The following is a 12,066-nucleotide window of genomic DNA, read 5'->3' as shown; positions in this document are numbered from 1 at the left end:
TAATAACGAGAAATCGTGTTTGCTTGGCAGTGTTCTCAGCTCAATGAATGTGCCCAGCCAGCAGTAGCTGCAGTGCCTGGGTCTCTCCAGCAGCCTCGCTAGCACCAGTGTCCTAATCTTCCTCCTGGTGTGTGTTGGATGTTCAGCCTGAGCAGGACGGGTATTAAACCCTGAGCACGGGGCCTCACAATGGAGGAAAATGATAAGCCCCTTTGTAGTAACGCCGCAGGTACGGCTCCTGCTGCTGCTTTGATCAATTGCATGACAGCCCTGGCTCTTGCGTTTGCGCCTCCCGACATTCAGTTACAGCTCTACCTGCGTCTCCATTCACCTCCTCTGAGCCCGCCCCCTTCCCGCGCTTTGCAATTAGCAACCTGATACACCAGGTTCCAAACGCCCCGCCCCTCTTCCCTCGGATAGGGCCTCTCGCGTTCCATCACCGCCCACTGAAGCGTCTCATTGGCGCCGCGAACAAACGGGGGGGGGGGGGAGACTTTTTTTTTTCAAGCGGAAAAGTCACGTGGAGCAGCGGGCCCGTCAATCAGAGGCTCAGCTTGTAAAGCTGTTTAAAGGGCCAGCGAGCAGCCCCGGACACGCTCACTGCCCGGGACGTGTTGCTGTGTGGTCTCGGCGCTGTTGGAGCGGTTTGTTTGGGGAGTTGAACCACGTGTTTAATTTTTGTATCCAGATACCAATAATGCACGAGGAGGTTCCTGCTTCGAACCCCTTGAGGACGTTACAATGCGTCCTTTCTGCCAGAATAAGCTGAACCGACCAGTGGCAGCCAGCCCCTTGTTGAGTTGTGCAGATTGTAACACAGAGAGCATATACCATTGGGACGTCCAGGCTCACATACCGCCCAGCCTGGGCTATGCCAGCCCTCAATCGCAGGGGGTTGGACCCGATTTTCCACTCGCTGATGTTAGTCAGGAGTGACTCCACTGAAGTCAGACTGGTGTAAACCTAATTTCTAGAGGGAAATCAGTTCCGCTCTATCCTGCCACGAAATAGGGATTGCTTCACTCGCCTGTGTCATATTACAGAGCATCACTTGTGTGTGCTGTATACTACCCTTGCTTGTGTCTTGTTAGCTCAGGAGAGGTTTGGAGCAGCACAAACTCTGTGATGGGTTTTAGAGAACAAGGGAGACTGGGGTTTGGAACAGCCCTAGCTCCAAGCAGTTTAGAGAGGGCGCAAGGGAATGAGAAAGATGCAGTGATGTGCAAGGATCATGACAGAGGCTGATTATTACGGTAGAGAGAGTGAAAGCATCCAGATTATGGTCACAAGAGCCTGAACAACCGGTGATGTGCAGCAATCTAATATCTATTTAATTATTTCTGATTCCACTATTCTGTATTTGAGAGAGATGCTATGATATATATACTCAAATCACCCAAAGTAACTGAAGTAGGTGCCCATTCATTCCTCCTGTCATTTGTAAAAGAAGCCAGTTTATTTTTCTGTACCCATTTAAGGATGAAAACCTCCTATTAAGATCCACTATTTTTCCTACGGCTGATCTACTGGTCTGTCGCTGTTTTATTCCAGGATCGAGTGGTGCCCTTACCCCAGCACCTTCCCATTGATGAACAACGGGAGAAACCGGGTGGAATAAGATCGTGTCTCCATCCTGTGGCATGTACTAGTTTGTTTGCACTGAAGTGAATGCAGGCAACTAGCTGCTCTAGGCTCATGCACAGAAATATTGTATAGCTGTGTGGAAATGCCTCACCTAAAATAACCAGTGGGTTCGCTGTGCTCTCCCAGCTCTCCTTAGTTTAAGATTTTTTTTAAAAAAAACCATGTGGTTGCCATGGTGGTAAAGGGGGGGGAGGGTGTTTTCCATAATGCGGGAGGATCCGACCCTTCAGGTTGGGGGCAGGTTGCACTTGCAATCAATTTCCCAGGCATTGGCAGCTGGGTAGATGTGCGCCTGGAAGTGAGGGAGAGCCCCGCGTCCCCTTTAAGGCTGGCCTCTTGGCTGCTCGCTCCCTCCCCGGTCCCGCCTCCCGGAGCATGACACGCCGCTCCTATGGCGAAGCCCCTTTTTAATTGAGGCTGTCAGGCAGCGGACCCAGCCTGCGAGGATAGGAAGCGAATCGACCGCGGCGGTAGCGTCTTTCAGGCTGGAGCGATAGCGGCCACGCTGCCAGAGGGAGAGGGCAGCCCAGCAATCCGCAGCAAGCGTCCACCTCCCCGGGCAGGAGCCAGGCGATCCCCCTCCCGCCGCTTCTGCAAGTGGAAGGCGGCATCTCAGCTTGAGCAGGCTCCCCCGGAGGGAGGAGAGCGGGTCTGGCAGCCCTGGGATCGCTCTCGCCTCCCCTGCCTGCCCCTCTGGCGCCCGCTGCCTGCGGCTCGGTGGTGCACTGGGAGTGGACCGGGGGAGGGAAGGGGGCCTTTCCCTTGCGGCAGCGGCGGCCCGTGTGCTCCATTCCTCGGACCTGGGGGGCGCCCCCAGTCCTCCGAGCCTCATGAAAAATCACCTGTGGGGTAGCTCCCCCCGGGCTCCCATGGCGGCAGCGGTGCCGTGGAAGAGCGTGGAGTGGCTGCAGGAGGAGCTGGAGTCCGGCGGGGGAAACTCGCTGCTGCTGCTCGACTGCCGTCCCCACGAGCTCTTCGAGTCCTCGCACATCGAGACGGCCATCAACCTGGCCATCCCGGGCCTCATGCTGCGCCGCCTCAAGAAGGGCAACCTGCCCATCCGCTCCATCATCCCCAACCACGAGGACAAGGAGCGCTTCGCCAAGCGCTGCAAGGCGGACACCGTGCTGCTCTATGACGAGGCCACGGCCGAGTGGCAGCAGGACAACGGCGCCCCCAGCTCCGTCCTGGGGCTGCTGCTACAGAAGCTGCGGGACGATGGGTGCAAGGCGTATTACCTGAAAGGTAAAAAGGGCCGATCGGTCCCTGTCCCAGCCCCCCTCCCTTCCCGAAAAGGGGCTCGCCGATCGCCCTCCCTAAGCTCGCCAGCCCCCGATCTGCCTCCCTCCTCGGACCTCAGAGCTCCCCCTCCAGATGTGATCACAGATATGTTTCCTTTGGCGGCCCCCCAAACTCTGTCCAGCCCCCCAAGTGCTTTGCAGTTTGTACCCCCCAGGACAGATTTCCTATTTTAGGGTTTTATTTTTCCGTCTTGTCTCCCCTCCCCCATATGCCCTCGATTGGCTCTGACTCGTCTCTGAGGAGAAATCGAGACCTTTCGGGGGAGAAGAGCCCCCCCCCGCCCCGAGGATTATCTTTTTTTAATCTCCTGTGTGTGGAGGGGGAAGCCGAGGTAGGATGCGATTTCAGATTCGGAGCGAAAGACATATACACTTTCTTTTGCTTGGATTATTTTCTCCCTTGTTAATCTTTTCACAAAATGGTTCCGTGTGCTGGGGGAGTGGAGAGGTTGGCCAGATCGCCCCGAGTTTTGCAATTGTGGCTTGGAAGCGGGGAACCACCACCACCTCATCTGGGAAGCAAATTTACCCCTCCCCTTCTTCCAATCCAGAGGCTATAAGAGAACAGAGGGATTCCCCTCTCTCCCTCCAGAGAGCAGGGCAGGGTGAAAGTAAAAACCTAGCAGATTCCTTTCCCTTCCCCACCCTTAAAGATTTGCCCCTCATCCGTTTCTTTAGTCCACATCTGATTCCTACAGGAGGGAGATAGATGCATCTTTCTTCTTCTTTTCTCTCTCAAAGGAAAATTCAGATTGGCACAGATCATGCGCAGTCTCCTATGTCCTGAACTGACCTGCAGTAATTAGAGCAGCCCCCCAAACTCGCCACACTAAAGCAGAACTTTATTATCCAGCAGAGAAGAAGGGTGGAGGCGGGATACCCTTGGCATGAAAACAATAACCCCGCTCTCATGTGTGCCTCTGAAACCATTTGGGGACACACAGTTTGCCCTCAGAGTATATTTAAAGGCCTGCCTCCGGTATTCTGGAGTGGCAGGGCCCCTCTCTTGACATTTACCCAGAAGAAGATCTGACTCTCTTCCCCATAGACTAAAGCTTAATTTTGTGTTTAAAAAAAAAAACCCCACCACAAAACAAAGTTAGAGTGGTCAGAGCTTCATTTTCAATCAAAACAGTTCTTGGCTCCCCCTCTCCATCTTGAAATTCCTAGATCCAGTAACCTCTGTGGAAGAGGGGATGTTTCTTGTACTGATACCTTCCCCCTTTGCCTCTGAGACACACACTCCATTGATGTGCACCCAGGGATATCTCAGAGCACTAGGTTTGCACCCCTGGATTCATGCTGTAGGAGTGGGAGGGTGCCTTGCTTTTAGTCTCTGAATGAAAACTCAGCTCCTTGTAGCTTCATACTTAAGATCTTGATTTATATCCTACTTAGTTAATTATTTTCTTTCCTCCTCTAAATGTCTCAAAAGGCACCCCCTAAAACACTGGCCTGGTTAGACACCCTCTCTTCCCAAAGCACACCCCATTGCGGTCGCTGGGCGGCAGGGTTGAGGCAGAAATGGTAGGTGAAGCAAAAGCAAAATTGCCACTTTCAACCATTTAAAAACACACTTCCCCCCCTCCCCCATAGAGGAGCCAAGTGATATGTGGGGGAGGGAGGAAGGAGATGATCAGGCTCTTTGGAGTGCATGGGAGGGGTGGGGAATGGATTATCTATGGATAGAGCATTTCCTTCTTTCTAGCATTTAGGTCCACTCGTAAGTGAAATAAAGGAACCTGCCTGCCGATATGTTCCAGTCATGGCTCTTGATCTGATTGTGGATCTGTTCTCTTCCCCTTCCTGATGAAATCCCTTCCCCTACCCCCATCTCTCTTCAGTGTTATCTGATTAGCTCTGTCACTTGCTTTTTTTAACTGCTCTCTCCCATAAGTAGGAAGGAACAGCTTTGAAGTTACTTTTAAGCCATCTTTAATGTGGAGGGGAGGAGTTAGATTTCTCTTGCTCTCCTTTTTTTCCTGGGGCCTTAGTGGGAAATGTTTTCAATTAAAATTCCAAGATGGCTTCTCCATGTTGTCTTTCTCTATTGGGGGAGGGAGGAGGAGGAGGGGAAGGAAAGAGCCCTGTTTTCATGAATGGATGTGGCAGGAGCTGTCTGTTCTACTCAATGACCCACTCACAACCACCAAACCCACTAACAAAGTTTCCAGGAGGCTTTCTAATGACACCCGTTGTCAGCTTGGGAGAATGATGGCTAAACTCCTGTTTAATATATCTTAAAAAGAAGGTAGATTTCCCTCCCCCCCCCCCCAGACTTTCCGTCCCTTCCTCAGACTGCTGAGCCGAGGCACTGAAGAGGAAATGCTGCTGAGAAATTGGCATTTTGGATCCTCTCGGTCTCTTGTTTGTATTTTTATATAAAACTATTCTCTTATTTTAAAAAATTCAGTAAGAAATGATCCAATGCAAAGTGTGTCTGTCCCGTACAGTTTAGAGGTTGGAATCAATCTACCCTGCAAAACCCATGTCATTTTAACTGCTTTTAAAGTGAAATTTTTTGTAGCTGGGGTTTGAATTGTTTGACTGGTTTTTGTGGCTTACTTACATGTTAAATAGCACAGTAGCTCTTGTCTGAGCCATCTCAAATGGAAAAAGACTTAGATTTACATCTCCACGAACTTAAAGGTATTAAATTATTAGGAAACTAAAATTTACCAGCTTTGACTCCGGTGAAAGCCAGCTCAGGTTCAATGAGTCTCTTGCCATTGATTTTTAAATGGGAAGTGGACTGAGCCCCTACTTAGTAATTCTGCTACCCATACTCATGTACCCTACTACACCAGTAGTTCCATTTACTTCAGTGGGACTGTTTGCTGAGTAAAGTGCTACTCTACAGGAGTAAGGTTAGCACAATCGGGCCCATAATCTGCATTTCAGGGATCTGAATTTACACTGCCTTTTTGCTAGGGAGAAACAAAGACCAAAGTAAATTGTGTTTTACCTAGTTTAACCCACTCACTGATGCAAGAATCTCTCATTTTAAATAGTAACATGCCTTTTTTTCCCCAGGTGGCTTTAACAAATTTCAGACCGAATACTCTGAGCATTGTGAGACCAACCTTGACAGCTCCTCACCCAGCAACTCTCCTCCTGCATCTGTCCTTGGCCTTGGAGGACTAAGGATCAGCTCCGATTGCTCTGACGGCGAGTCTGACAGGGAGCCAAGCAGCGCCACAGAGTCGGATGGGAGCCCAATCCCTAACAACCAGCCTGCCTTCCCTGTCCAGATCCTACCCTACCTGTATCTGGGTTGTGCCAAAGATTCTACCAACTTAGATGTCTTGGGCAAATACGGCATCAAGTACATCCTGAATGTGACTCCCAACCTGCCAAACATGTTCGAGCACAACGGAGAGTTTAAATACAAACAGATTCCCATCTCGGATCACTGGAGCCAGAATCTCTCTCAGTTCTTTCCTGAGGCCATCGCTTTCATTGGTAGGTGTTGGAATTCCGCTGTTGGCAGAACATTTCTTTAGCAATCGCAACTTGAGAATGCAGCAAGCTACGTGCTGTAGCAGTCGCCACTTGTCTGTACATGGACGTAAAAGTTGTACACTTCTCAGATCAGATGTTAGTCACGTGCCAAGATCGAGGCACCCCAAATCAATTGCTTTTCAGTGTCCAATCTGAGGTATTTTTTGAAAGTGCCTTATCTTCAGTACTGGTGCTGACCAAACCAGTCTCCTTTAAGGCATCTGAAGTTGGGTTCCCCACAATTGATTACTTTTAACAATCTCAGCTATGGGGCCTGATTCTCCACTGCCTCCCACCTTACATAGGTATTCACATCTGTATAAAATGACTATACGAGGCAGTGGAGGATCAGGAGCACGGTACCTTCTTATTTTGTGAAATGAGGACTGACAAGAAATGCTGTGGTTTGACTGATGTCTGCAGTTACCTTTTCTCCATACCTGTAGGGAGAGCCTTAATCCTTACCGAGGTAAAATCAGAGGACTTGTCTACATGGGGGAAATATACGGGTGTAATTATCCTGTTATACTTATACTGGTATTCCAGTATAACATGGAGTTATAACACACAATAATAGCAATACAATCATACTGATATAGTTATACTGGTAAATTTCCCTGTGTAAACAAGCCCTAAGACACTTTTATTAAAGGTCCTTGCAGGACAGATCCCTTCCCAGGATAGCTTTAACATCCAGAAATGCTTTTTGTTCTGTGGTAGATGACTCTCAGGCTGAATAAAATGTGTGCTTCCAGTGTGCATGTCAGCTATTCAGTGATGGTAGTCATTGGCCTACTAACACTAGACTTTTATTAGGATTGAATGGCACAAGCAGCTGTCCTCACTTTAACCATTAAAAAGCTTTGATATCTCTAGGAAATGAAATGATCCCCTTGCCTTCATACCTTAGGCTTTGTAAGGAGCTTAGGTGCTTCTATGTTGACTGTGAGGCCTTAAATGGAACAATACAGTATTGGGACCTTGGCTGCTTTGCAGCTATGTTGGAGGAACAAGTTGTCATTGCTATTTTTTTCCTCCCACTCTCTAATAGCACAGTTCCGCTCAAAAGTCCAAGGGTTTAGCAAGGTGTGGGGATGCTGTTTCACTTTCCTGGTGAATGCATTGGGTTCCTGATGAGCTGTGGCATTTGGGTTCTGTCTGCTATAGACAATCCATGTTTCTGTGAACACCAAACTTGTGCTTTGTCTTTAATGTCAGGAAATGGAGGATTACCTCACTCGCTTACTATAAAACCCAAACTTAGAAATGGGGCTTTGCTCAGATGAAAGACACACACACTTCAGCGAAATTCTGAAATTGCAGGAGCAGCAATGCAATCTGAAGAGTTAGTGTCCTTTTGTCTTGGGGTTCCTCACACAGTAATGGGGACTAGGAAGTCAAACCTGAGGCTTGTTTTTAATTTTTGTATCCTCCTCTCTGCCCATCCCTCAGTCTGTAGTGTTGGAGTACTGTTTTTTTTTTTTTTTAAGCTCTGGCTTTGAGTAGAGCGGGACTGGAGGTTTCCTTTCTCATAGTACCTTATTCTTCAAAGCCAAGCTCTGTGGCAAATGACTGGTTTGAAACATTGTTCTGCCCAGAAGTAAACTTTGCAGTATATATTTACGTATGCAGTGTTCTCAGCGGCATTCCTCTCTCTCAACACTATGATGTCAGTTCATGCTGTTCAGGCTCTGAGAAAGAGACAATACATCTGTGTTCTTCAAGCAGTGGCAGCAGTTGCTAAGAGAAATTGCAGTTTTACTACAAATTATCTTCCCTTTTCCCTCTGCCACCGTGTATCTTGATAGATGCACTCTAGCACAAATCTTGCTATAGGGAAGTCTGTTTTCCCCAATCGCCACACCTAAAGAACAACATCACGATAATTAAGTTCCTCTATTTTAGAGTTCACTTGAATCAGTTTCCACTGTACAGTACTCAGAAAATAAATATCTTTAAAAAAAAAAAAAAAACCCTCAGTTTTGCTGATTTTTTGATGTCATGTCTGGTCACATGACTGGTTAGACTTCACAACCCCATCTTAGCACTGATTGATTAATATGAATTGTGAGAGGGGTGTGACGCAGATCTGGGTGCCAGGAACTCTGGAGTTGGAATTTCAACTCTGACACTGCCTCTCTGGCCTTGGGCAAGTGACTTAACCGCACTGGTTTCTCCCTTTATGAAATGGAAAGCAATAATACTAACATCACAGAGGTGTTGTAAGCTTTAATTAATTAATTAATCTTTGTTAACACTTCAGCTTCCCCATGCTTAAGTATGACTGATTGCATCACTGGGGTGTATTGTCAGGGTGCCTGATTTTTGAGGAGGCAAATATGCAGAGTTAAATTACGTAGTATCACTCTGAACTGTTGGAGCAGTGGATCTATTGCTGGCAATGACCTGGTTCTAAAAGGCTGAAGCTGCCATCTAGCCCTGCTCCAGGACCGTGCATTTTTGCTACAGAAGTCTAAATGTATCCTTCTTTTTCCCCCTCTTTGTTTCAGATGAGGCCCGTACCAAGAAATGTGGTATCCTGGTTCACTGCCTAGCCGGCATCAGCAGGTCTGTAACAGTAACCGTTGCCTACTTGATGCAAAAAATGAACTTGTCCCTGAATGACGCCTATGACTTTGTGAAAAGGAAAAAGTCAAATATCTCCCCGAACTTTAACTTCATGGGCCAGCTCCTGGACTTTGAGAGGACTCTGGGGCTCAACAGCCCATGTGACAACCGCTCCCCCAGCGAGCAACTGTACTTCACCACACCCACCAATCACAACCTGTTCCAGCTGAACACCTTGGAGTCCACATGAAGGGGATGTTGTTTGGTTGGGAACTCGAGCCTTGAATAGCTTCTCTTGAGCATTTCAAATATTAAAAAAGTATGTATCTTGCCAGGCAGCCTTGAAAGAACTAGTTTCTCCAAGTAGAGGTGTCTGATCGCTGCTTTAAAAAGGCTAAGGCCATTTATTAGTATCCTGATGCTAATCAAAGTGGATCAAAGAGTAGTGTCTTTACAGGGGTTATTTAATATGGGGGATCTCGTGGCGTTCTGAGCGCAGCTGTTACCGGCAATAACTGCTTTCCTGGGTGTGTTGAGACTGGTGAACCGTGCACACTCACACAAACATACACAAAGCTACCTACGTGGTAGGTTGTTGTGGAAAGTAGAGGAGACTTACGCACTTGGCGACCTTGAACAAAAGATGTTGGCCCAAGACTATTTTAAAACCCATGTTTACTTTTTTTAAAAAAAAGGTAATCTTACTCTCTGAGTCTTGGGCTCCAACTCGTTTTAAATATGTAAGTTCCTGGCTGTTTGTACAGACGAGGTTGCAAAACCAGTATTTTATTCTGTTCTTGTTTGATCGTTCTTCCTTTTTTTCTTTTTTTTTTTTTTTAAGCAAATGTTTATATTGACCAAATGCATTTTGCACACTTTGTGAAGCCTTGAGACGTCCTGGCATATTACTGGGTACACCCCGAGAGAGACACATGCTGCTGTTGTTGCTAGCATCTGGTAGGAAGCTTTGTTATTTGTGAAGGCCAGTTGGTCTTAACCTCTCTGCCACTTCCACACTCACAATCACAAACTCTGCACTGAATCAACCAAGGTGACTAAGCTGCAAGCTTTTTTTTTAAAATACCACCCCCGCTCTCCCACCACCAAAAAACGCTGTCTGCTGTTGCCAGAGGTAAACCTGGTGTGGCCTCCAGAGTTGGTAGAAGCATATCTGAGGCTAGCACTCGTTCTCTGCTGTCGGTCGAACGACGATTGGTGTCACCCAGCTGGCCTGAAATCCTTCCAGCTTCTGAAGTAAAGAAAGTACTTGTGATGTTGGCACTTATCTGGCACACTTAATTCTTTTATGTGTGCAGGGGTGGGAATTGAGTGCTACTAGTACTCCAAAAGACTGGAGCAGAGCAAAGTTTTTGCAGCATGACACTGCTGCGGAGTCATGCGCAAACCATGGAAGGGGAGTGGAAATGTGTGAAATAATGACCAGAACGTTGTAAAAACTGGCAAATTCCGAGACTCTCAGAGCGTTCAACGGAGTTCTGATGGGTTTCCTTTTTTGAGTAACTTTTTGCCGTGCCTTCTAGAACAAGACGACTTGTTAATGTTTCTGGCTAACATTTGGCAAAGGTCTCGTACGCTGAAGAAGTGGTACTAACGTCTGGGAGGAGGGCAGAATGGATCTGGAGGTTTCTTTTATTGGCTGCAATGTAGTCCTTCCTTTCTCCCCACCTCCTTATCCACTGGAACTCTCATGTAAGTAACACAAAACGAGAAAGCCACGGAATTTTTTTCTAATATCCAAGTTTTTGTATTTTTTTTCCAAAAAAAAAAAAAATTAAAAAATTTTTTTTTTTTTGTGGTATTTTTTTTTTTTTTTTTTTTTTTTTTTTTTGTCAGGGATTTTTAGACAGTGCATCTGTATTGCATTACAGCTAAGCTGGCTTATAAAGGCTTCCTGTGCTGTAAGTGATCTGTCTTCTTTAAAGGAAAAAGATACATCCTCTGATTAATACAAATGAGAGCTTGTTAGCGAGGGATGGTTTTTGCTTTCTGAGTTATGAAGGTAAATTAATGACCCTATATATATACTGAACCAATATTGGGACTTTTGTTTATATTGCAAATAAATATTATTTTTTCTTTAAAAACCATGTTTCTGTGTCCAGTGTTTGGCTAGTCAGCGAAATCTGTCTATATAAGGCTGGGCTGTTCTCTTATCCCTTTTTATGGCCCGTTTTATGTCCTCCTGTGACCGTGAACAGCACTTCCTTGGTTGTGTTCAAGTGTGGTGTTTGGTTTAGTGCACAGTGTAATTTTTGAGATCTTGCAGTAATGGGGGTGGTGGTGGGAAGAACAGCATGAGATGGGTACTGATTTTGACCCCCTTGCAACTGCCACCCAAAAAAGCCCTCTGTTCATAAGGCACATGTGGCTTGGGGAGACACCTGGCCCTTGCCAATAACCTCTATAGTGGATGTAAAGGGGCTGCTTTCATTTCAGTGGAAAGTAAAGGTAACTTAGGGCTTGATGCTGAGAAACAAATCAGTTGGAATTGTAGGTGCTCCGCATTTTTCAGGATCAGGGCCATAGTCCCTTTGCTACTTCATTTGGCACGTTGACTGTTATGTGAAATCAGGAGTTGGGGGAGAGGGGAGCTCGAAATCACCACATGTATGTCCTTAGTTACAGCCCTAGCTGTGAGGGCAGAGCCCTAGCTCTGGTACATAACCACCTGTTACAAGTACTATGACATGGAACCATTTCAAGAGTCTAAACTTTGGTGCATGATTCAGATTTGTGACTATGCCTAATGCAGGGGTAGTTGTATTCTGGGCCAGCTCCAGCTTTTTTGCCGCCCCAAGCGGCGAAGAAAAAAAGAAAAGAAAAACCCGATTGAGCTGCCGCTGAAGAGACGGAGTGAAGGACCCACCGCCGAAGACTAAATTGGAGCGCTTCAGCTGCCGCCGAAGTGCCGCTATGCCACCCCAATAACGGACAGAGTGCCGCCCCTTTCTATTGGCCGCCCTAGGCACCTGCTTCCTTCGCTGGTGCCTGGAGCCGGCCCTGGTTGTATTTCAAAAAGGAAGTGATAGAT

General features: G+C 47.1%; 1 protein-coding gene across 1 annotated transcript; it reads left to right on the top strand.

Annotated features, from left to right (window-relative positions):
* Positions 1-1,997: 1,997 nt before the first annotated feature.
* Positions 1,998-10,790, top strand: DUSP7 (dual specificity phosphatase 7). The gene is made up of 3 exons (XM_024195711.3): positions 1,998-2,889; positions 5,979-6,407; positions 8,957-10,790. The coding sequence occupies exons 1-3, from the start codon at positions 2,475-2,477 to the stop codon at positions 9,262-9,264; spliced, it is 1,152 nt and encodes a 383-aa protein (XP_024051479.1). The 5' UTR covers positions 1,998-2,474; the 3' UTR covers positions 9,265-10,790.
* The last annotated feature ends 1,276 nt before the right edge of the window (positions 10,791-12,066 follow it).

This window comes from Terrapene carolina, unplaced genomic scaffold (genome assembly GCF_002925995.2).
Source record: "Terrapene carolina triunguis isolate 2854851 unplaced genomic scaffold, T_m_triunguis-2.0 Scaffold232, whole genome shotgun sequence".
Taxonomy (NCBI): Eukaryota; Metazoa; Chordata; order Testudines; family Emydidae; genus Terrapene; species Terrapene triunguis.
The sequence above is the reverse complement of the archived record's forward strand: the minus strand, read 5'-3'. Positions and strand labels throughout refer to the sequence as shown.

What these genes read in the sequence shown, in the direction of transcription:
- DUSP7 (XM_024195711.3), top strand. Translation starts at nt 2,475, where the DNA reads ATGAAAAATCACCTGTGGGGTAGCTCCCCCCGGGCTCCCATGGCGGCA. An exon ending in CAAGGCGTATTACCTGAAAG is followed by an intron (nt 2,890 to 5,978) that starts GTAAAAAGGGCC and finishes TTTTTTCCCCAG; the next exon opens with GTGGCTTTAACAAATTTCAG. An exon ending in TGAGGCCATCGCTTTCATTG is followed by an intron (nt 6,408 to 8,956) that starts GTAGGTGTTGGA and finishes TCTTTGTTTCAG; the next exon opens with ATGAGGCCCGTACCAAGAAA.